General features: G+C 36.5%; 1 protein-coding gene across 2 annotated transcripts in view; it reads left to right on the forward strand.

The window, feature by feature from the left end:
* ptch1 (patched 1) overlaps positions 1–26,648 on the forward strand; it is a 105,228-nt gene that overhangs the window by 40,059 nt on the left and 38,521 nt on the right. For both annotated transcript variants that reach the window (XR_001800065.4, NM_001305542.1), the window contains exons 10-16: positions 1,048–1,203; positions 3,571–3,669; positions 8,035–8,160; positions 13,739–13,857; positions 18,269–18,761; positions 19,001–19,310; positions 21,967–22,094. Coding sequence is in view for 1 of the 2 variants with exons in the window: in NM_001305542.1 (NP_001292471.1) it covers positions 1,048–1,203; positions 3,571–3,669; positions 8,035–8,160; positions 13,739–13,857; positions 18,269–18,761; positions 19,001–19,310; positions 21,967–22,094 (1,431 nt within the window). In the remaining variant the exon portion in view is untranslated. The remainder of the gene's footprint in view (positions 1–1,047; positions 1,204–3,570; positions 3,670–8,034; positions 8,161–13,738; positions 13,858–18,268; positions 18,762–19,000; positions 19,311–21,966; positions 22,095–26,648) is intronic.

Consider the following 26,648-nt stretch of genomic DNA (forward strand, 5'->3'; position numbering starts at 1 on the left):
TGATTCGCAATCTGTAAATGTAGCTTGTGTGGACGCTACTGCGAATGTATATATGATTCATTTACAATAAAGTAATATTAGTTATTAAAATAATAATAAATTAATATTTTCTGTCTTTCAGTAGATATATTATATGAGAGACTTGCTTTGCTTACTAAACAAGTGAATGTATTTGGATTTGCATTGTAAACCTTAAATGAAAGTTAAAAAGTACTGGTATTTTTTATTTCATGTTTGAAGTTTTTAGTTACTCTACTCCCAAAATCATTTTAAATAGTAAAAATAGAAAAAGATGGGATAGGAAAAGAAGATTTAAGATAGGAAAACTCATATTCAGTAAGATATATTTAACCATATAATGTAAAATAGATGTAATTGACCACAGTGGGATGGAGATAATTATGTAAAACCGACATAATGCTTATTCTAAACTGTATCTAATATATATATACTATATGTATTACATTTTAAATGATAAAAAACCTCTTGATGACAAAACTAAGAAGTCTGACTAATAGTGGCGAAATATAGATTAAAAATTACAATTAGAAAATTTTTTTTGAGTTGCATTATGATCTTTTAATAGACTCATTTATTATGTCATAAAATCTAAAGTCAGATTTTTGTTGATGTATAAACTATTGTTAAATTTAATCACATGTTGTGGTTGTCTTCTGTAAATCATGCTGAAAATGTATTATCATTTTTGGCTCAGGGAGACCAAATAAAATAAAACAGCACATTTTCTATCCCTCAAAAGTTAGTGTCAAAAATGTAATAAAAATGTCGCCAAAAATGCTCAGAATTAAATACTTAGGCTGTAATGTGTGAAAGAGTTTATTTTATTTTTTTCTTTTAATTTTCAAGTTGTAAGATGTTTTTCATGAAATCTCAGACTCTGTGTGTGTACAGGCCTAGTGTTAAGTTACATGCAGCTTGCCAGTGCATGCCTGACCCTGCTGTGCCGTGACCGCACACATGAGAACGGCACTGCGGTAACGTGATAATGTCAGATTAACGCTATAGCTGTGTGTTATCTGTGCGCAGCTTGCCTATGCGTGTCTGACCATGCTACGGTGGGACTGCGCCAAGTCTCAGGGGGCGGTCGGCCTGGCTGGAGTCCTGCTGGTCACTCTTTCTGTTGCCGCTGGATTGGGACTCTGCTCGCTTTTGGGGATCTCCTTCAACGCCGCTACCACACAGGTACATCACACAAACATTGACTCATTCAGTAGTGTCATATCTTTCACAAATTGTAAAACCTGATTATTTTAGATTATAAAAGCATATGTGGAAACATACAATTTGTTTGCATAAACGTTACACAAGGCCTCATTTTACAACTAAGATTTTGTTGGTGACGTTTATTAAAGGGATGGTTCACCCAAAAAAAATGCTAATTTGGTTATCATTCACTCATATTCCATTTTTGACTGTCTTTTGTTGAACACAAAATAAGACATTTTGAAGAATGTCGTAAACCACCCAGCAGGCACAGAAAGTCAATATGTCGTTTGATTGAAGTTGTACCCGAACGTCATGAGGAGTTTCATTTTGTTTAGAAATGAAAATCAGGCTGATTTCAAAACCCAACGTCAGGCCGACATCAGTGTCCAACATCTAACCTAAAATCAACAGCTTGACATTGTGTGTATGTTGCCACTATGATGTCTATCAGACATTGGATTTTGGTTGCCATACCTGACGAATAAATGTCAGTATTTGACATTAATATGACATTGGATTTAGGTCACTTTCCAACACAACCTAAAATCAACCAAATATCAATATCATTTGATGTTGTTATTGGACGCCAAATAATGTTGTCTTTAGAAGCTGGCCAAACATTGAATTTTGATCACCTGATGTCGCAACCTAAATCTAACCTAATATTTACATCTTATGATATAGTGTGCCTGCTGGGTAGTACCATTGACTTCCATAGTATGTTTTTTTCCTATATGGATGTTGATGGCGACCAGTCTTCATCATTCTTCAAAATATCTCTTAACAGTTTGGAACCACTTGAAAGTGAATAAACGGATGATCTTTCCCTTTAATGTAACTATCAAAGAGACATGTTTTTAGTTGTGGATCATGCACTATATATAAGCCCATTCTCATCTAAATCACAAGCATCACTACAATGGTAACCCTACAAAGATAAACACAACAGAAACCTTGATAAATCCAAAAATAGCACAAAATTACAATTACTTATTTATGTTAATCTATGTTAATGTTGGTAAAATGCTTAATTTCAACACTTATTTTCCATATACTGTCTAATGCAAAGCATGCTGGAAACTGCAAATCTGTTTCTAATCAGCCAGTTTATGGGTATAGTTGATGCAGAAATTAAATTCTGCCATCTTTCCCTCACTCTTCCCTTGTTTTAAACCTTTATGGGTTTTTATCTTCTGTTAAAGAGCCCCTATTATTGATATGAATTTATTTTTACCTAATTATCCCAGCGACTCCCATAAGAATTGTTCAGTGATTCAGTTGTTCCCAAACCCTTCCTTAGCGCAAAGCAAATCTGCTCTGATTAGACCGATGACAGTCTGTTGCGATTGGTTGACAACGTTCAGCGCGGGACAGAGTGAAATGCGGCGATGGCTTATCAACAATATTGAAGTAGTCAGAGTTCATAGTGTATATGTGAGCATACCTGCCAACACTCCTGTTTTTCCCGGTAGTCTCCCGTATTACAGACCCATCTCCAGACACACACCCAATTTGTTATTTATATTGGAAAACTCTTGTAATTTAAAAAATAAATCAATAAATAAACCTCAACCAGTGACTCTTCACAGTTTCATTTTTGGGTAGAGAAAATAACACTAACTTTCCCCTCACACTTCCAATAATATCCAGCTGAGCACAGCGTGACTTGATTTAACCGGCGTCAGCTAAAGTTCTTGTCTTCCTCTTTTTCTTTGCCACTGTTTTTGTGGGCGGGGCCGCAGGTTTAAATTTTCCCGGGTTTGCGCGTGCAACAATTGGGCGGGGCTTAAGTTTCGTATTGACGTCACCCGAAATGGCTAAAGACTCGTTATCAAGATGATTGATTTGAAGCACTTTGAGTCGACTCTTTTATAGATGAATCAACAGTTTTAAACACTACACTTTCAGATTTAAGCCTTAGCTGGGTATTTTACTTCACTCAGAGCTGTGTTACACACTCCATGGAAGGTCATTTTCAAAAACCCATAATAAGGGCACTTTAAACACATATTTTGTATGGTATTCCTGTAACCCTTGACTTCCATAGTATCTGTTCTTCCTACAATGAAAGCCAATGGTTGCAGGTTTTCAGTTTTCTTCAAAATATCAAAAGTAAGAAACTATTAAAGGATTTTGGAACCATTTGAGAGTGAGTAAATAGTAAGTACATGTTAATTTTTGTGTGAGTTGTCCCTTAAAATTTACTTTCGAGTTCACATAACTTATTTTCTTGAGTACAATTAATGTTTTAAAAAATATTTAAATGAAAAACTAATTTCATCAAATTTCATCATTAGGTTTTACAGTGCATATACCATGATTGTGTGTTTTGTGTCTTCAAAGGTGTTGCCGTTCCTGGCTCTTGGCGTCGGGGTGGACGATGTCTTTCTCCTGGCTCATGCTTTCAGCGAAACCGGCCAGAACAAGAGGATTCCTTTCGAGGTGCGTTATCTCATCACACACGTCCTGAAAAACAGGGACACTACTAAACAACAGTGGTTTTCTCATGTGTCAGACCCGCAAAAGTCACTACACATCCAAAGATAGTGTCAAGACAAGGCGGTCCATTGAGAAATGAGGGAGCCAGTGCGTTATCAGGAGGAAGAGGGTACTGTATATCAGAGCGTTATACCCTTATGTTATCATTTACCTGAAGGAATGTGTGTGTACCTGCCCCGGCCTGTGATGTAACTTCAAAAACACTGGCATACTTTGATCTGCTGAGGGCTACACTACACGATGTGACTTAAGACATTTCTCCCACACAACATTGAGGAAAAAAACAAACCATTGTACTACTGTCTGTTTGTTTGATTCACCATGTGAATAATTGGGTTCTATGACTCTCTAAACTAACAAATAAATGAGACTTTTTACATGTTGAAGTTAGAATTATTAGCCCCCTATATATTTTCAACAATTTCTGATAAATGAAAAGATTTTTTAACACATTTCTAAACATAATAGTTTTAATAACTCATTTCTAATAACGGATTTATTTTATCTTTGCCATGATGACAGTAAATAATATTTGACTAGATATTTTTCAAGACACTTCCATGCAGCTCAAAGTGACATTTAAAGGCTTAACTAGGTTAACATATTGTAGAAAATACTGTGAAAAATTCCTTGCTCTCTTAAATGTTTGAAAAAGAATATTTGAAAAAGAAATAAATAATTTCTCATGAGAGATAATGATTTTGATTTTAACTTTATGATACAATCAACTTTTTATGAATTGATTCGGGTTTACGATATTAGAACAATCTAACATTTTGATATTTTTTTACTCTGCCATATATATTGCTATGTAAACACAGTTTCACTGGATGACTTTAATATCTTTGTTTAAAAATAATTAATGATTTTAGATTATTATGTTTCTGTAAGAGAGTGCATCTAAAAATTGTAATTGACAATCTACAATTATAGATAAATTCAATAAAGGAAAATACAAAAATAAAATAAACAATGTTTAATTGTTTTTCATGGAGTCTTAACCCTATTCAGGAATATACTAAATGAATAATCAAATGTAAAATATTATTGCTTGGTCTTAATAATGAATTAATCATTACTTAAGTTACAAACGGTACAATTTCTTAGGCCTAATTGCTTTTAAAATCCTCACACAGTCACATGCCTCAAAAAAACTGTTGCAAAATGATCTATTATAATGCAGACTTTGCAGATTCATCGATGTGATTATTGCGGAGACTCACATTGCGATATCGATGCTGATACGATATATTGTGCAGCCCTATTTCAACTGTATATATGTCACAAATGTTACTTGTGCCACCCCACATGAACAAATAATATAGTGTTTTTTAACTATACTATAATAAGGTACTTGAATTAATCTGTTTAATTCGTTTGGGTTTCCTCCGGGTGCTCCGGTTTTCCCCACAGTCCAAAGACATGTTCTATAGGTGAATTAGTCAAACAAAAATTGGCCTTAGTCTACAAATTCTAGTGTATATGGGTGTTTCCCAGTACTGGGCTGCAGCTAAAAGGGCATCCGCTGCATAAAACATAGAGTTGGCGGTTCATTCCGCTGTGGCGCCCGCTGATAATCAGGGATGAAGGAAAATGAATAAATGGTTCAAAAACTAGTGTTTTACTATGAATTACTATCGTATTTTTCATCAGGGAGACTTGCATCATTTAGAAATAAGAAAAATGTGATTTATTTAAAGAATCTGCTACAGAATATATCATAAATACAAACGTATTAAAATCAAAAACATTATATATGAAAATATGCAAACAATTAAAAAATAATTCAAACCAGTAATTGCTTAGGATTTTGAACGGTTCTTCTTAAGAACCAGCTAATACAGTAAGAGTTATTTATAATTCAATAATCATTTTGTGTCTTTTTAAGTATATCAGAGAAATGTGGTATTACCATTTTTCAAATCATCACTTTGTAATTATCAATACTTTTTGTAAGGAGACAGAAATAATGGAAGTTTATAGGTTGTTAGCTTTGTACAATGGCAGTCATGTGTATATGATTTATTTGTATTTTTTGTGTTTCGCGTTTGCGTCGACTTATCTAGGCATATCTCTGTTTAGCTTTGGTGTGCGTGTATGTGTGGTCGTGTTTGAGAGGTGATTTAGATGACTCTCGTGCAGACGCCGGAGCTCAGGCATGTATTTGCTTGTGTTTATGTGAGATTGCGCAGCGTGCAGCGACACTTTTGTGTGGAAAGTAAACAGTTCCTCTGTATTCCTCCTGTCTCAAAGCTCTCTGTGTGTGGTCCTGCACGTCCTCAGACACACACATACACACACACACACACACACACACACACACACACACACACACACACACACACACACACACACACACACACACACACACACACACAAACACACACACACACACACACACACACAAAAATTCCCTCTTTCTTTTTGTCTCCTCATCTGTACCTCTGTGTGTTCAGAGGTGGAGTTTGGAACTGTTTCTTCTGCGTTTTGCACCCTGAATGGCTTTGAAACGAGCTTATCCTAACAAGACAGCGAGCCAATCGTGTTTCTGCACCCCGGGCTGCTTTGTTTAAAAGGATATGTCCTGCCTTTGATGGAAAATATTTCTGTGTGAGTGAGGGATAAGTAGAAGGGAGGGAAATGAATCTCTTTTTTTGCGTTTTTTTTTTTTCCTCTTTCCAGAAATCCACATAATAGCTGGAAGAGAAAGGAGAGCTTTTCATCAGCGGTTGAGCTCATTAAGTTGTCATGGGAGGCTGTGTGATTATCAGCTCTTTTTGATGGAAACATCAGCGCGGTTAAATACAAGTTAAACCTTGGTGGAAGTCATGACGAGTCAGGGATTTATTAAAAGTAAAGAGTTTTTTTTTCAAAAAATGATTTCTGTTTTGATAGTGTTAAGTGTTGCATAGATTGACTGTAAATGCTTTTTTTATTTTTTATATATATACAGTTGAAGTCAGATTTAATAGCCCCCTCAGATTTTTTTTCTTTTTTTAATATTTCCTAAATGATGTTGAATAGAGCAAGGACATTTTTACAGTATGTCTGATAATATTTTTTCTTCTGGAGAAAGTCTTATTTGTTTTATTTCGGCTAGAATAAAAACTGTTTTTAATTTTTTTAAAACCATTTTAGGGACAAAATTATTAGCCCCTTGAAGCAATTTTTTTTTTCGACTGTCTACAGAACAAGCCATCATTATACAATAACTAGCCTAATTACCCTAACCTGCCTAGTTAACCTAATTAACCTGGTTAAGCCTTTAAATGTCACTTTAAGCTGTATAGAAGTGTCTTGAAAAATATCAAGCCAAATATTATTCACTGTCATCATGGGAAAGATAAAATAAATCAGTTATTAGAAATGAGTTATTAAATCTATTTTGTTTAGAAATGTGTTGAAAAAATAAGAGGGGCTAATAATTCTGACAAATTTTTCTGAGTCATGTAAAATATTAAAGTTTACATTTAATGACAGCTTTAGAAAGCGAAAGCAAAAGCCAAATCCCGGTCATTTTAGGAGATTTCAAAACTCCAGCCGGTTGCATTTTTAAGACCCAAAAAGGCCTGACTGTGTGTGGTAGTAGTGCTAATAATTCTCGCAAAGACAGTACAAAATGGAGAAGATTTTCTAGTAAACAAGAGAAGATTTTCTACTACTTCATCGCTCGTCGATGTTCGGTTTTATTGGACATATAAAAAAGTGTAAAAGGATGATAATAAAAGCGAAAAAAAGGTGTCACTAAATATTAATATATATTAATAATATGTATTAATGTATATTAATACATATTATTATATATATTAATATTAATATACCTGGGTAATCTCTGTATTTCCACTTGAAGAAGCAGCCACTCTCATATCAAATACACTGACTTTAGTAATCAAATTACACAAATTTAAAATGTAATTTAGTACATTACTGCGTTCCCCAAACATGTAACTAGAATACAGTAACATTACCGAGGAACATTACACCCAACTCTGCTGATGAAACTGGTGTCAAAATCATGCAAACTTACTAACATAATAATACCAGCATTTGCATATAATTGCCTTATTCAACAACTTTGGAATGGTATAGACCCTCATTTCATCATCATGCAAACAGCCAATCACAACAGTCATATATCTACACGAGTCTGATGTACAGTAGCAAACTGCTAGTTTAATTGTTAATATATGAGAGAAAGGGAAAAATGGACACAAATTTGGATGTAGAAGAAGTGGAGTGGGAAGCTACAAAATACTTGCTTTGTGTTTGATCACAATGTCATGGTTTTTCTCTGTTTTAATTCCTCAGGACCGCACTGGTGAATGTCTGAAGAGAACTGGCGCTAGCGTAGCTTTGACCTCCATCAGTAACGTGACAGCGTTTTTTATGGCCGCCCTTATCCCAATACCAGCACTCAGAGCTTTCTCCCTACAGGTTTGTGTACACTTTTTAAATTGTTGCTCTCTATCAGTACTTGAGTTTGTTTATATGACCAGGGGCTGTTTGTTGAAGTTTCCATGTCCATACCAGCTCGCTCCTTTTGCATATGTGTGTGTTCTACATCTTCATTGACTCCAGATTTCTCCACGTGACATTTATTGATTTCATTCATCAAACTGAGCGTGTGACAGGTTGAGAGAACTGGCGTGGCCCATAACCCCCCCTGTGGCGTGTGATTAGTGGTACGGCCCCCTAAGTGTGCAGATTGTGGGCATGTAACTCAATCTGGGAGTGGGGGTGGGTCACACGGATTGTTGTTCCACACATCTGCGGTTTATTTACGACCACAAGGCTATGGAAGCGACGTAGTAAAGAGGCCGAGCAAGAGGTCTGCCCACAACCTGTTCCTGACTTAAATCAGGTTTTAATGGGACAGTTGAAAATTCTGTCATTTACCCACCCTTGTGTGTTTTTAAAATAGTATGACATTTTTTGAGGGACAAGAAACACAAAAAAAATTTGGTCAGATTTTCAGATTGATGCTAGACTAAAAAAAGATAGACAGCTTGTCTTCACTTCCTTCTATTGTACAATACTTAAGTCAAATTGTGTCAAATACAGCTGCTGATTCCATTTGGAGCCTGAGTCTGTGGAGTAGTGGTCATGAAGTGGATTTATAGTATCAAAGTCAACAGTTAGTGACTGCTAGTTAATGCTCAACTGCAATTTTTTTTTACAAAAGGCTAATAGGAAACAACATGTATATACTAATTAACTTATAAAACACAAAATTAATTGATAAAATGTAACATTTTTTGTGTCCATTGGATGCCTTTAACTTTCATGAAAAAAACAGTTGTTGAAAAAATAAAGATTAACAATAGCTATGTTTTCATAGTATTTCATTTGTATGCGCAATTTGAAGATGCAAATAAAATTCGGTTGATGGAAACAGAAAGATGTGCAAACATTTTTAAAATGCGCAAAAAAAAAACCTTAAATTTACTGCAGTAAATTCTGTTTTTACTTTTGATATTTGGCTCCAGTTAATGAGGCGTGACGATTATGTTCTTTTTGACTCTTTGGATGGAAACGCTGCTTTTTAAAATTGCATTGGGATTTTTGGATGGAAACAGCTACTTTCCACTGCAGACAAGCTGTGAAAACGTTGTCAATTTTTGTTGTTTGTTTTTTTAAATTTTGAAACATTTAGAGGCCAATCACTCCAAACAACCTTTTCATCTCTGAAAATGCATGGCAAATTGCACTGCTTTTTTCTTGAATTTAGAAATGATCAGTGCACTGTGTGTCTTAGTACTGGAGTGCATGACGTCAGGTGTTTTTTTTTGCACAGAGTTTACCTTTCTCTGCTTGCAGGCGCACAGAGCACTCTGTCAAAAATGTAAATCGACTCTGTCAAAAGAAAATCATTTTAAAAAGATACCTCTCATCGCACAAAAAGTGTTCAGTATGATTAGGGCCTGATTGTGCTTTTCAACATTTAAAAATTCCATGCCCTCTTTATTTATTTCTTTTCTATTGCCATTGCTTTTCTAACAATGAAAGTCATTTCAAGAGTTCACACTTAGATATTGCTTGACACTATTAGCAAGTTTGGCATGCTGTCCCAGTAAAGAACCATGAGCTTGGAGATAATTGAGCCCAGGGCTCCCGCCTGGTCATATAAGGGGTTCCGAGATCAGGTAGGTCTCGAGAGCTCCCCCTGGTAAAGGAAGGAAAAAGTATGTTTCCAAGTATGTTTTGCTTCAGGCTTTGTTTACTTTTCTGGCTCAGTTTATCCACTTTGTTTATGCTTAAATTTAAAATTAATTGATCACAACTAGATTTATAGTTTGTCTGGCTTAATAATTAATATATTTGAAAATATATGCATTTTCTGATGCCTTCATCATCTTTTTTGTCCCTCATGACATTTACTTTCTTACTCTCTTGGGAAAATCCAATTAAAATGTTGACCCATCTTGTACTATATAGATTTTTGTCCAATTAGATGATCAGGAAAGAGAATGGCTGCGTCTGAAATCACCTACTACTCAGTAGGTTATACATTTGAATTTGAATTTAGAAAAGTACGTTCCATACAATAGGAACGTATCTCATAAAAGACGTGCGAATAAAGCAGAATTTCAATCCAACAAGTCAAAGAGAACAAAATCGTCACTTCATGTTTAACTGGCGCCAAATTTCAACAGTAAAAATGTAATTTGCTGCAGTAGGATAAAGGAAAGAACAGGAGGAAATGGGGTGGAAGGGGGAATTCTTCTAAGGCGAAGATAAGGCAATAGGGCGAAATCTGCCTATTTATTGTAAGCTTGAATCAATCTGATTGGATGATTGCTAATTACAGATGACAGACCAGCCACCATTAATCATGTCACGTGCTACTCTCAAAATTAGTTTGTAAAACTTCACTTCCATACATTCTGAATACCTACATTTGAACCTGCATAGTCAGTCTTGCTTTATTCAGCTGAAAGATTTTTTTTTTACTATTGAACATCTAAATCGTCATCCCCCTCACATGAAACACACACAGACTGAGAGCTTGGGCTACTTAACCCTTGAACTATAGGTGAAGTAACCTCGCCGTCATCCACATAACCAGCACAGCTGCACGGAGACAGACATAGGCAGAGATTTACACACTGATGCCTTGTTCTGCTCAACAAACACGCTCACACAAATCTCAGCCTAAATCCTAAAGACAGCCTCCCTTTTTGTGGGACGCTTTGATCCATAAAGCAGAAACCAACCATTGCTTTATATATCTGCAAGTGTAGTGTTTGTGTCTGGTTAGAGATAATATTTTGAGGGAAAAGATGTGCAGGACGTGTCTGCCGACCACACGCAAGATGTGACTCACGCCTAAACTCGCACACGCACTCGTACAGCGCTGTAGATCTGGTATTAGGATGTGTGGATTGATGTCTCACACACGTCTGTCAGACACACACGCTGCAGTCCAACTGGCACCTGTTCAACGGTGCCTGAAAACACTCATCTTTAATACCGCTCTGAACAGACACACACACACACACACACACACACACACACACACACACACAAACGTACATCAGGGTGATACTGCTTTGGTAAACGTGTTATTTCTTGCTGTAAGTTGTCCAAATGAGTTTACTTCAGCATTTAATATCAAATGCTTTATATTTTTGCTCAAAGTATGGTTACTTAAATGTTTGTATCCAAGTCTGTTTTACTTCAGGCTTTATTTAATTTTTTGGCTTAGTTTATCCACTTTGTTTATGCTTTAAAATGAATTGATCACAACTTGACTTGTTTTTTGTTTGGCTTTATTAATTAATATATTTTAAATATATACATTTTCTAATGCCTTCATCACCTTTTTTTGTCCCTTATGACATTTACTTTCTTACTCTCCTGGGAAATGCAATTAAAATGTTGACTACTCTTGTACTATATAGATGTTTTTTCAATCAGATGATCAGGAAAGAGAATGGCTGCGTTCGAAATCGCCTACTACTCAGTAGGTACTGCATTTGAATGGGAATTTACTACTTGGCCGTTTGAAAAGTACGTTCTATAGTATGACTGTGAGTAGTATGAATGGAACTCGGATGTACTACATCCGGCGTTTTGCCAAGATCACGTGACCTACCTGCGTAAGTTGCATCGTTTCACTCCCATTCATGAATTCTCTCGCGCATAGTGTGCATCAGATGCATACTTCAGAATCTCGCCAGAACTAGTTGGTCATCCTGGTACTTCTTGCATACTGTTTTTCGAATTTGATGAATTCGGATATACTACTCGGCTTGCAAACTGTTTTTAGCGTACTATATAGTATAAAAGTATGGGATTTCCGATGCAGCCAATGTCCCTCCTACTTACACCTCGTCTTTAATGACAATAATATTTCAACATTTATTGGATTTTATTTCCAAATAAATTAGTATTTTTGAAAAATTATTATATTTAACAGTTTGTTTATCAAAGAAGCCTTCAGATGACTTTCAAAAATGTGTTTTATGCATGTGTTTTGCATTATTCTGAGGGTAAAACGTTTGTTCTCATAATTTTTCAATGCAATATAGTAAATTGTTGGAACTACTTAACTTTTTTATGTAATAGCATGACCAAAGAAAAACAAAAATCTGAAGAAATATTTTCTTGTTGATCTTAAACTGCCTAAATATCTTGTTGTAGTTTAGACTGTGTTCTGATTTTTTCTGTCTGTGTTCTTTTGGCACCACACTTTCTTTCTGTGTTTTTCCTCCTGTTTCTTTGGCAGTACAAAAGCATACACACATGTCAAGCCCAACAGATCTCACTCGACATTTACTCACGCACATTCTCTCATCTGTTCTCTCTCTAGGCCTGACAGATTCCATATTTTGTTGTCTAATGCAGTAACATTCACACATTTTTTACTGTCTCCAAATTCTTTTGGAGTCGCTGAATTTCGAACACACGAGTCTCTCTCTTTGTGTCTTGGCTCTGTCAGGCTGAGCTGCTCACTGGGTGGTCTGGCAGTTTGACATGGTTCCAACCTCCACCCATAAAAAATACACCCTAACTAGGGCAGACGTGCTTCAATCTGCCCTCACTCTCTCTCGTTCTCTCTCACACAGTCTTACACTCATTGTGATGTCACTTTTCTTCATCCAGTTACTCTTTTCACACTAGTTATTCTGTGAGCTTCAACCAAATATATCAAGATTAAACGTTTCCAGTCACTCATTAGTTGGTAAGGTACTCTTGGCTCTGTGAAGTCTTTTTAGTAACTGAGTGATATATTGACTCTAAAAAAGAGTGGCTGGTTCCCATGTCTAATCCAACTCTGAGAAAGTCTCTTTTTTTGTCATTGGTTTGGACAACAAAACCAAAGTTCATAGTCATAGTTCATAGTTTTTCACATTGAAGAGTGTGGAATGAATTTTAAATTCAACATTGGTGCGATTTATGCTAAGAAATGTCAGTCGATTTTATTTCAAATTCAGTTTTCAGATGGCAAGCGTCGTGCTGTTATTCGTCATTCATTTGTTCTCAGTATAACTGTGTTAAAGTTTAATTTGTTGGCCACCACTGTATCAATGGTCTTTGCACTGGAGTGCATGACATCAGGTTTTTTTTTTTTTTTTGCACAGAAATAGCTTTTTTTCCAACTGCAGGTGAACAGAACTCCTTCACTGAGCGCTTGAGTTACTTAACCATTATATCGCATGAGAAACAAGTAATTGAAATGTCAAATTTCAAATAAAAATACTTTCATTTGCAAAAAAAAAAAAAAAACTTTTTGCACTCACTTGAAGTGGCTCTGTTCTTGGACAAAATGGGGTTAATGCGAAAAATTGGAAATGGAAATGCATTTCTATTAGGCTCACCTTGTTTACTGTTGGTTACTAGGCTACCAATACTACAGTCAGCTGCTCTGACAGCTTGATGCAAATGCACCTAATAGGCTTTTGGGATTTTTTCTTATTAGATAAAAATGACTTCACATTAAGATGGAAACCTGGCTACTTTTTGTGATTATTGAAGAGTATATGTGCTTATTTTTTTCTTTTTCTTTCAGGCGGCAGTGGTGGTGGTGTTTAACTTTGCCATGGTGCTACTCATCTTTCCTGCCATCCTCAGCATGGACCTGTATCGCAGAGAGGACCGCCGCTTTGACATCTTCTGCTGCTTTGTCAGGTAATTCACATATTCAACTGGCTAAATAAAGGCTCGATATAAACTTCTATTGTTTTGGTAACACTTTATTTTGATGGTCCATTAGTGTATTAGTAGACTGTCTGCTTAATATCCATTCATACTGCTCTATCAACAGACGTTTAATTGACTAAAAGAAACTTTGCAAATAAATGTGACCTTACACTAAGCCTAATGCCAACCTAATCTACTTATAATCTAATGAAAATTAGTTAGCATGTAACTTAAATTCAACAAACAGACCATCAAAATAAAGTGTGACCTTGTTTTTAAACTAAGCAAAGCATGGGCTAATGTGTCTAGTTGGTTGTTGTTACAGAACAAACTCAATTGGGATCTTGTGTCACCCTGTTTTTTTCACGATAACAGTCGATTGGATGCACGCAATAGCAGTTATTTAAACAGCTACTTCCTTCATAAGTAGATTATTTTATTCCAAATATTGAATTGATTAAAAATATTTTATTTGCTTCCTGAATGTAAAGCTTCAAGGAAGAAAACAGTAGCTAGCAAATGGCAAGTTTAAACCAGACAAACATTTATGGTATACAGCATATTTATACCACTTGTAATAATGTTTTTGAACATGTTGATTTGAGATGAAGCTTGTGTTATTATTAGTTATCAGTTTCTATTGAGAATAACAGACTGCTTAAATAACCAATCAGAATCAAGTATTTCAGAAAGGCATGTAATAAATACATTTAATACACTTACACCTACACTAATGAATAAATAAAAATAAATAAATAAAATCTTGCAGTTTTAGAAGAAAATAATAATAATATTAATAGTAATAATTATAATTTTTACCTTTTATCTAGATGTGTTCTTAAAGACTTTTAGGCTTTTATAGGTACATTTATCTCTTACTTTGGTCAATTTTCTGAGTTCAAATACATGTATATATATTTTCTTCAATATCTCTGGGAAAATGTGTATCCACAAAATGCAGATAAAAATGTACAAGAATTAATGTTATCTGAGCTTCACATGATTAATTTCTGAAGGATCATGTGGATTGATGGCTGCAGAAAATTCAGCTTTGTCATCACAGAAATAAATAAGTTTTTAAAGATGATTATAGTTCAAAACAATTATCTTAAATACACATATAAAGTTATTGAAGGTATTTTTTAGAAACGTGTTAAGTTAAATGTGTTAAACGTGTAAAGTATAGCAAACACTAGCACACTTTTCTTCATTTGAGGACCTCCCAACAAAATTTTTTAAGATGTTTTGTTAAATTTGTGATGATGCCTAATAAAATGATGCCATTGAGGTGCAAGTAGCATGCACCAATTTTACACTAAATAATATACATAAAGATGGTTTAACTAGAGAGAATTTAATTTGTTTTATTATAATTGTTAAGACCTTTTCACATTTTGATAGATATTTGTCTCTCACAATTATAGCAAAACAAGCACAGACAGACTCGCACTGCCATAAAGCCATCCATCACCCATTCTCTGAGGTCATGGATATGATTTTGGGAATTTTCTTACAAATCAATTCTATATGAAAACATACAAAGCACAATAGGCTCTTATTACACTGATTTCACTACAAACAACACTATTAAGCAACAACCTGCCTTAACTTTTATACTTTGTGTGGATATACGTGCATATTGATGTTTATCTCTGTCTGTGGCCCCGGGCCCTCAAATAAGACATGCTCTTGCCTCTCTTTCTTACTGCAACATTTAATGGTGTCTAATGAGAGAGAGAATGAGAAAGCAAAATCAGGCTATAGGCAAATATTTTACCTTCTTAGTCATACAGCCAAACTTCTGCAGGAAATTAAACCTGATGCCTAAACTTTCACCATGGTTGAAACGCTTGCTTTCTAGTCACTGGCACTCACTCGCCTCTTGGCTTTAAATGCTCTTGACTGGAAAGCTGATTGCGGTTGTATTTACATGTATTTGCATGAGTGCTTAGGAGAAACGAGTTGCCACATCTGAAGGATGATCACTAGCTCACACGCTAACTTTGCCTCCAACTGCACAAGCTTCCTATTGCCTACATTTGCCTAAAGCTTGATTTATACTTCAGCATTGGGTGATCACCGTACCACACGACACATACCTTGCATGTTGCCAATGCTGCTGTGAGTGTTTACATTTCATTCATTCATTTTCTTTTCGGCTTTATTTATCAGGGGTTGCCACAGGGGAATAAACCGCCAACTTATCCAGCATATGCTTTACGCAGCGAATGCCCTTCCAGCTGCAACCCATCAATGGGAAACATCTATACACACTCATTTACACACATACACTTTGTACAATTTAGCTTATTCACTTCACCTATAGCGCATGTCTTTGGACTTGTAGGGGAATCCAAAGCACCTGGTGGAAACCCACGCAAATATAGGGAGAACATGCAAACTCAATACAGAAACGCCAACTAACCCAGCTGAGGCTCAAACCAGCGACCTTCTTGCTGTGAGGCGACAGTGCTACCCACTGCCCGCTACTCACTAATCTGACCAATCTGTTTATCACTCTTTACTCATACCAGATTCCTCAATGAAGCTAATCAGGGTTGAGCATTACCAATACTTTTATGGAAGACCTCATGAGAAAGCTAGGTTTGTGCTGCTCTGCCAATAAGACCTCTGAAACACTAGTAGGCAGTGGAGTTTCTTTGTTTCACTACGTCCAGTTTCTTTGTCAGTGTTTTGGGTAATGACAGAAATGTGTGATGCTAATGTAGAATGCTGCTCATTCACAAAATATAAAGTCAGGAACCAGCAAACATTCAAGAACTTTATTCATAATATATACACAAAACAAAAATATCAATCTGTAGCTCCTGCATGGGACTCGAGACTTATTAAACACTCATGTGAGCCCTCACTCCACTACCAAACCAACCAATGGCTGAGCTTGCTCCATTGCAGTGTGTAGTTTCATTTTTTGAGAGCTATTGTCAGATTACAGCAAAGGGTGTGCAAAAATTGGCATCGGATCTATCTTGTGCACTCAATGCAGAATTATAAATTGGCCTTAAGGTATTGTACTTACTGCCAATATGGTTTAAAGGATTCTGCAATGACATACACTTGCTAAAAATGGGACTTCAAACAGGAAACTCGGTTAATTTCAGCAGTTTGATATTAGATTGTTGACATAAGATACATCCTTAAAATCTATAAATTCTAATCAGTGGCTTAGAAGGCGGAACTAGTGACTGACTTAAAACTAAACTACAAACTTAAGCATAAAAATATGACATGTTTTGTAAAACGCCTAATTAGCGTTTCACTGTGGTGACTCCTGATAAATCTGTGACTAAAGGTTGATTTATACTTCTGCGTCAAGCACAGGTGTATGGTCCGGCGGAGCCTTTGCGTGGTCAAATAACCTTCGCCTTGGCAGACGCTGATGCGCACCTCTCAAAAAATGTAACTAAAGGTTTTGTGATTGGTCAGCTTGGTAGCACTGATGAGCGTAGGTGGTGCTGAGAGCCGAGAGCCCGATGGAGTAATTGTTTACAAGTGTCAAGTGCCGTGAAGGAGCTCCAGATGGAAACTTTTGTTTTGGGTTTACCTTATGATTAAAGTTGTTGCACGTCTGCTGGTTCCCACCTTGAATGAGCAAGTTTTAGCTACTTGTAGCATTCAGAAAAAACAGAACACCCGTGAAGAAACTCGACACAGTGGATTATACAAACTTACTACCAGCTAGCTTATCGGAAATGCTATTGTCGAGCAACACAAACAGCAGGCAGAAGTATAAATCCACATCTATGTGGAAGGCAGGTGCCGTGGGTCATGCAATTACTTGATGCAGAAGTATAAACCAGCCTTAAGCCGAAGGAAAGTGATTGACAGGCCCTCACTTCACTGTATAACTGCAACAAGCATTACCATTGCATTGTCTCTTATTAATTTCTGCATGTTTAAATGAGCTGTGTGGAGGTTTTGTGCTCTTAATGGTGAAAATCACAGATGTGACGGAACCTGTCATAGGAAACCAAAAAAGATGAACATGCTTGTCTTTATGTCAGGACGGTGCAAAGTTTCCCAGATGCATTGGTTGTCTTATACTATGACATACTGCATGAAATAAAATCATCCAACCTGTGACCTTGCAGGTTTTGCTTTCCCTGGGAATCAAATCCACAACCTTGGAGTTGCTGGCATCATACTCTATCATTTAAGCCACCCTACAACAATTGCCATTTATTATGAAATGGATTAGGCAAAAATTGACTGATATTTGTTGTCTATGTTAGTTTATTCTGTGCAGGCCAGTTTTATCCAGCTCTTCTATATAATTTCCTGTAATTTCATGATATAAATTCTTATTGCAGGAAATACCTAGTGTTGCATGGTGATTTTGTGTTACTGAAAAGCACTTGCCTTTCTCTCTCTCCTTTAGCCCTTGCGCTAACCGAGTGATCCAGTTGGAGCCACAGGCAGCGTATGCCGATTCCTCAGCGGACTCGAGTCGCTACAGCCCTCCACCCTCCTACAGCAGCCACAGTTTCGCCCAGCACACCCAAATCACCATGCAGTCCACCGTACAGCTGCGCACCGAATATGACCCCAGAACACAGGCCTACTACACCACGGCTGAGCCCCATTCCCACATCTCTGTCCAACCCTACGCCCCCAATACAAATCCTAACCCCAACCCCAACCGCAACAACAATAACAACAACTGCACCAACAACAGCAGCAGTGCAGTGCCAGGAGTAGCCACTGATACAGCATCCTGCCAGAGTCCAGATGGCGCCAGCTCCACACGAGACCTGCTATCTCAGTTTGGGGATTCGGGTATACGTTGTCTGGATTCTCCGTATTCAAGATGGACTTTCGCATCATTTGCTGAAAAGCACTACGCACCATTTCTGCTTCAGTCTACAACGAAGGTAAGGCTAAAATGCTTTTTTTGCAATTGTGTTATATTTTGGAGGCCAGCAATGAGCTAATCTCTTGGCGTTTAATGAGCTTATCTTGTTGAGTTGTGTAAGTGTTATTTTGTGAGTCAAGGCCTTCTGAAAACCACAAACACCTCAGAAGTTTGTCATGAAATATTAAACAGCAGCAGCTTCAGATGTGGCCAAGGCCTGACTCATACCTTTGTTTTTGTGTGTGTGTTTCCTATCAGGTGGTGGTGATTTTCCTGTTCCTGGCACTCCTCGGGGTCAGTCTGTACGGCACCACCCGCGTTCGGGATGGGTTAGAGTTGACTGACATTGTGCCACGGGAGACGGGTGAATATGACTTCATACGTGCCCAGTTCCGTTATTTTTCATTCTACAACATGTACGTGGTGACCCAGAGGGCGGACTACGCACAGATCCAGCCTCAGCTCTATGAGCTGCACCAGCGCTTTGGCTCTGTGAAGTACATCCTGCGGGAAGAGAACGGCCAACTCCCGCGCATGTGGCTGCATTACTTCAGAGACTGGCTGCTAGGTAATACATCCTAATAAATACTAACCCCTAAACCCTAACCCTAAGGTGGAGCAAGCTTATAATTGTAATGTGAAGTGACACTAACAACAGTGAGTAAGGATCCAAATGCAGGTTTAATTATGCAGAGAATGGTCAGGCAAGTAGCAGTCAACATAGGAGCAAACAGATGTATACAGGCAATCCAGAATCATAGTCAATAAGCAGGCAGGTGTTCAAAGGCAGGCAGTAGACATTAATAAGTAAACAAAATAAACTTTTTTACACAGCGCATGTCCTTCCAGCCACAACCCATCTCTGGGAAACATCCACACACACTCATTCACACACACATTCCTACACTATGGACAATTTAGCCTACCCAATTCACCTGTACCGCATGTCTTTGGGCTGTGGGGGAAACCGGAGCACCCAGAGGAAACCCACGCGAACGCAGGGAGAACAAGCAAACTCCACACAGAATGACCATCTGAGCCGAGGCTCGAACCAGCAACCTTCTTGCTGTGAGGTGACACCTCTACCTACTGTGCCACTGCTTCGCCAGTTTTAGAATTTTCATTATTATTATTTTTTTATTTCGTTTTGACTTTTTTGTTTTCAAATAAGTTTTAGTTAGTTTTAATTAGTTTTTAGAGGTAGATTTAGTTTTTTTTAGGTTGTATATTTGGTTTCTAGTTTTAGTTTAGTTTTTACTAGTTTCAGTGTTAGTTTTGTTTTTTTTTGTTTTTTTTTTTGTAAATAAGTGTAGTTGCTTGGTGCAAGATTCAAATAATCAGAATAAATATTGTAAATTAAAAAACTTAACCAAAAATACATTTTTGAAACATGTATTCAGAGGACACTTGAACACTACCATCTACCCATCCTTAAAATCAAGTACAAAAGCCCACAAGATAGCAGCCCTAAGTACAATATGTGTGCAAGGCTGCTTCTACAGTTAGATTCATAGTAGTGATGGAAAGTTTAGATCTTTAACGCAAACCAGATCTTTTTTAACAATCTTCCCAAGTTAGTCCAACATACCAAAAAATGTTCACCAGTTCTCGAATCTGATCTCTGTGTACTGTTCTAATAAGTGAATAACTTAGAAAATTTGCTTATTTTGAGTCAGATGAGGTTATCAGGCATGTTAAAAAGTAGTTTGTGGATAAGTGCTTACTGGAGACGTGAAACGTTTCAAATGATTCAGTTCGATTTGGTGAACTAGTTTAAACAACTGGTTTACTTAGAACACAGGTGCCAAGTCCAGTTACTCAAGGGCCACAGCTCTGCACAGTTTAGTTCCAACTCTAATTAAACACACCGGATTAAACTAATTGAAACTAACACAATACACTTTCAGTTAGTTCTAGTTTTCATTTTTATTTTAATTAGCGAAAATGGTTTTAAAATTAAGTTGTTTTTTTTGTGTTTGTTTACGTTAACTATAATAGCCTTGAAGTGGAGGTCTAGTCTTACAAATAGTCTAGTCTAACAGGCCTACTTCCAAAATTGCTAAATCCAGCGATATTGCAAAATACAGCTTATTCTAATTCATAACTGCTCATTTAAACTGGAAGAAATTGTCTGACTGGCAAAGTGAAGTAGATTCATTTAAAAGTATAACATTTATTGGTCATAAATTAATTTTGTCCAATATCTGAACAGTACAACAAGGAAAATATAAAAAATATATATATATTATTGCCAACTATGTTTCGATAATTTATTTAATATTTTAATGACTTTTTTATTTATTAAAATTACTTTTTCCAAAAAAAACATCAAATAGGGAAATGTTCTTTTTTCACAATTTTGATCATTCTACAAAAATATACGAAATAAACCTTACAGTCCTCAAAATTTAAAATGGTAGTTTATATTTTACAGACTGTAGTGATATCTAGACAGTGCCTCGCTTCGTTGGAGACGACTTTTACTTTTAATGTTACCATCAACAGATCATCTGTTTCTAACAAACATCAATCAAGCAGCTAAACCTCCAAATCTGTAACACATTTAATGTCTTTAAGACGGATTATGATCCGAAAATGAGATTTCAATGGAGGGATTAAAAACAGAGAGCAAAAATGTGAAGAAAACAAAAGTAGAGGAGAGACAAAAAATGCAAGGTGAGAGTGAAAAAACCCAACAAGATTGAGAGATAAAGGGCAAGTCTCTGCAGCAACTTTCTCTTTCCACAGTGGCTTCTTTCCACCAAATCCATGCATCGAGCACTCAAAATGCCGTATCTAATCCCAAACTCAAAAGCAAACCTTGTTTTGCCCACTTTCTTCTTTAGAAAGGCATACCTGTCCATCCAGATGCAGTTTTGGGTGGCATGTTCAGACTCGCTCAGCTCGGCCAACCAGAACCTCACTGGCGTTTTTCATTGCTTTTGTTTAAAGCTTTCAGCAAACTCATTGGAACACATGTTTTCATTTGTGTGTGTATGTATGTGGGTATAGGCTTCAGTAAAGAGAGGGTGGAGAGAGCTGTCTTTAATATTGTGGTTTGAAATGGGTCGACAAATTGGTCACAGACAGTGAGGCGAAGGAGAGAGAAAACATTGTGCCCTAGAAACGGACCACTGGCGATAACTGACTGAGAGAAGAGGTTAAAGCGGTTTATGTTTTATTGAACAGGATCTTCAATGTAATGTGTGTGTGTTTTCTGGCAGGTCTGCAGGAGGCGTTTGATAAGGACTGGCAGGCTGGTAGGATCACTCAGGGGAACTACAGGAACGGCTCGGATGATGGTGTTTTGGCCTATAAACTCCTGGTGCAGACCGGTCGCAGGGAAAAAACGGTAAGCATCAATGCCAACCTGATTTCACCAAGTAGGACGTGTTCTTGGATTAACATTTATGTTAATCCTGGAACAACATTCCAATCAACCAATCAGAATTAAGGGATACATGTACCTTTTAGGCTTATGGTTAGATTTACACATTTGTACATGATTGTTATCCAACTATTATTCCCCTCTGACTTTGGGAATGGTTTACAGTTATGGTTGGGATTAGGGGTAGGGAATAAGTATGGATTACATTTTCCAACAAAAATGATGCTCCAGGATCAACATAGATGTTAATCCAAGATCATACCCGGCAAAATCATGACGTGCAAGAATCAACCTGCTAAGAACAAACTTGAGTTAAGCCTACAGTTCTACGCTGTCATGGGTTGTAACAAATGTTGATCAGAGAAATGATAGAGCCCGTCTCTACCTGAGGAAGTGCATCCACCAAACCACAGATCTCACCTATATACACTCTAATTAAACGCACGCTTCAGTTGCTGAAATTTTATTTTATTTTATTTTATTTTATTTTATTTTATTTTATTTTATTTTATTTTATTTTATTTTATTTTATTTTATTTTATTTTATTTTATTTTATTTTATTTTATTTTATTTTATTTTATTGAATGTGGAAATTGACAAAATTTCAGTTAAAAACAATATTTACATTTGTTGGATTCATATGACTTAATTATTATTAGGTAATATAAAATTAATTTTTTATTATAATTTCATATTTGTATCTAATTTAAAATCGGTTATAATAATAATAATAATATCAATTTGTTTTGAATTAGTTACTTAATTACTACTACTACTACTAATAACAATAATAATCGATTGACTGTTAATAGATCATATATACTGACTGTTATTTTGTAATATAAGAAATATACAATTTATTATCAGTGTCTTATTTATGTATTTTATGAAATTGATTATAATAAAATAATTTGTATATTAATAAAAAATACAATTTTGTAAAATTACAATAATATTTATTATTATAGCCATATATATATATATATATATATATATATATATATATATATATATATATATATATATATATACACACACAATGAAATTGCTAGTTATAATATTCATTCATTCATTTTCTTGTCGGCTTAGTCCCTTTATTAATCTGGGGTCGCCACAGCGGAATAAACCACAAACATATCCAGCAAGTTTTTATGCAGCAGATGCCCTTCCAGCTGCAACCCATCTCTGGGAAACATCCACACACACATTCACACACACACTTATACACTACGGACAATTTAGCTTACCCAATTCACCTGTACCACATGTCTTTGGACAGTGGGGGAAACCCATGCGAACGCAGGGAGAACTTGCAAACTCCACACAGAAACGCCAATTGAGCCGAGGCTCGACCCAGCAACCTTCTTGCTGTGAGGTGACAGCACTACCTACTGCGCCACTGCTTTGCCCCTAGTAATAATAATATTCATAATTGTAATAATAAAGTTTTGTTATAATCTAAAAATTTTTAATATTTTATAATGAAGCCATGAAGGTCATTTTTTAGTTTTGTACGCTAAAAATATCAATACATAAAGTGTCCTGGCCTCTTCTGCTCTTACCTGATATTTCCTGATTCTCTATTTGTGTGTGTGTAATATTCAGTGTATGACAGAGGGCTGCTGGCTTTTTTGAGTGTTGTGTTTAGCATCAGCGTCAGGGTTTATGACTGCACACAGGAACCACACCTGGCCTCTGACTGTCCGTCCTCATTCTCTCTCTCTCTCTCTCTTTCTCTCTCTCTCTCTCTGATTGCTTTACCAAGCGCAGGAATTTAAAGCTCTCGATGGGGCCGCAACTCGCCTCTGAAAAAGCAATTAAGTCTTCATTTAAACCATTTGTTCCACTTTCTTGCTGCAGGCCTAAAAGCTCTGCCTGTACATCCTTTTCAGGACTCCTTCAGAGCTGCATTGACGAGAAAGAAACCCCTGCGCAAACACACACACACACACACAAAACATAACAGGTTAACACATTAACAGTTTCCAGTTGCTACCCAGCATGAAATGTCAGGAAGAGGAGAGCAAAAATATGAAAAATAGAAAGCATACCACATGCCAGAGGGGTGTGTGTGTGTTGTCCTGTCGGGTAAAGGCATACATACTGTAAGAGCAGAAAAGATTGCTGATGTTTTGCCAGGCGAATGGAAAAGAAAAGCCAGCTGCTGATGTTGGTGTGCGGCCGTGATGTCATTTCCTCTCCCTGTGAGGGAATTTTTGTAGTTATCGGCGCACTTCATTTGTCTCATACTTTTTCGTCCAGATTTTTTTGCTATAAAATGAAAAGTGAAGACCAATAATCAATTTTTTCTGTGAACAATATTGTATATTTTGTTATTATTTAGATGTTTATTTTATTTGAGGATATACATTTTAATAAAAGTGATTAAAAAATAAAAGCAGCACTTTTTCATATACATTAACAAATAATGTGCTGTTTTTTTATTATGTTTGTGGTCATATAGTAAATGTCAGTTGATTTTTTTTATTTATTTATTTATTTATTTATTATATTTTATATACACTCACCGGCCAATTCATTAGGTACACCTATCCAACTGCTCGTTAATGCAAATTTATAATCAGCCAATCACATGGCAGCAACTCAATGCATTTGGGACATGGTCAAGATGATCTGCTGCAGTTCAAACCAAGCATCAGAATTGGGGAGAAAGGTGATTTAGGTGACTTTAAACATGGCATGGTTGTTGATGCCAGGTGGGCTGGTCTAAGTATTTCAGAAACTGCTGATCTACTGGGATTTTTACGCACAACCATCTCTAAGGTTTACAGAGAATGGTCTGAAAAAGAGAAAATATCCAATGAGCGACAGTTCTGTGGCTGCAAATGCCTTGTTGATGCCAGAGTTCAGAGGAGAATAGCCAGACTGGCTTGAACTGAAAGAGTTACTGAAAGACAACAGTAACTCAAATAACCACTCGTTACAACTGAGGTCTGCAAAAGAGCATCGCTGAACACACAACACGTCCAAGTACCTTGAGGCGGATGGGCTACAGCAGCAGAAGACCACACTAGGTGCCACTCCTGTCAGCCAAGAACAGGAAACTGAGGCTACAATTTCCACAAGCTCAACAAAATTGTACAATAGAAGATTGAAAAAACATTTCCTCGTCTGATGAGTCTCTTTGTATCAACTGCCTTGTATCAACGGTTCAGGTTGGTGGTGGTAGTGTAATAGTGTAGGGAATATTTACTTGGCACACTTTGCCACATTCAGTACCAACTGAGCATTGTGTAAACGCCACAGCCTACCTGTGTATTGTTGCTGACCATGTCCATCTCGTAATGACCACAGTGTATCTTCTGATGGCTACTTCCAGCAGGATAATGTACCATGTCATAAAGCGTGAATCATCTCAGACTGGTTTCTTGAACATGACAATGAGTTCATTGTACTCAAATGGCCTCCACAATCACCAGTTATCAACCCAATAGAGCACCATTGGGTTTTGGTGGAATGGAAGATTCGCATCATGGATGTGCAGTTGACAAATCTGCAGAAACTCTGTGATGCTATCATGTCAATATGGACCAAAATCTCTGAGGAATATTTCCAGTACCTTGTTGAATCTGTGCCACGAAGGATCAAGGCAGTTATGAAGGCAAATGTGGTCCAACCCACTACTAGTAAGGTGTACCTAATAAAGTGGCCGATGAGTGGATTTTTTCTTTATTTTTTATAATTGTATTACATTTTTATTCATTTCCGATCGTTCAAAAGAGCAAAAGTGATTTGCATTTTTGTTGTGTTGAAGTGGTCATTATTGCGCTCTGAGTTTGTGTGCGGGCCCTGATGTCATTTCCTGTGCCTGGAGGCCTGCAGCTTCACACTGTGACAGCTTGAAGACATACAGTTGTTGCTCATCTTGCTGCTTAATGCAATCCAGATCGCTGGAATCCAAGTCCGTTTTGTTATTTTCTCTCCCGCCTCTAACTTATTCCCTGCTCTTGGATCTGCTGCTGTCCAACTTTCAGTCAGTAATACGGAGGCATGAATCACATGCTGACGCTCACATTATGGTCAACTTAAAACTTGTGTGTCCTTTTTTCCTTCAGCTCATGTACATTTATATATTTTAATATTATAAATAGAAAATCAACACAATAAAAAATATTAAATTAAATTTTTTTAAATAGGTTTTGATACAAATTAGTTTCAAGATTTTTGTTCATTCTGTAATAGGGCTACACAATATGTCATTTCAGCATGGGTATTGCAATGTGCGAGTCCACAATAGTCGCATTGTAGAGATGTGCAATGTAGTTGGGATTATAGCTTACCAGACATTACAGTTAACAACACAGTGAAGTCATTTCAAGTTTTAACCTTTGAGTGAAAGCTTATTATTTGCATGTGTTTTAAAGAACTGACTGTAAAAATTTGAAGCAAACAAAAAATATTTGGGCACAATAAATTAAGCGTTTGTATCTTAAAGATTAATTGAACATTATATAATTATTTACTCATTTAAAACGATAGTGTTGTTGTTGTTATTA

The sequence above is a fragment of the Danio rerio genome, chromosome 8 (genome assembly GCF_049306965.1).
Source record: "Danio rerio strain Tuebingen ecotype United States chromosome 8, GRCz12tu, whole genome shotgun sequence".
In the NCBI taxonomy this organism is placed as follows: domain Eukaryota; kingdom Metazoa; phylum Chordata; class Actinopteri; order Cypriniformes; family Danionidae; genus Danio; species Danio rerio.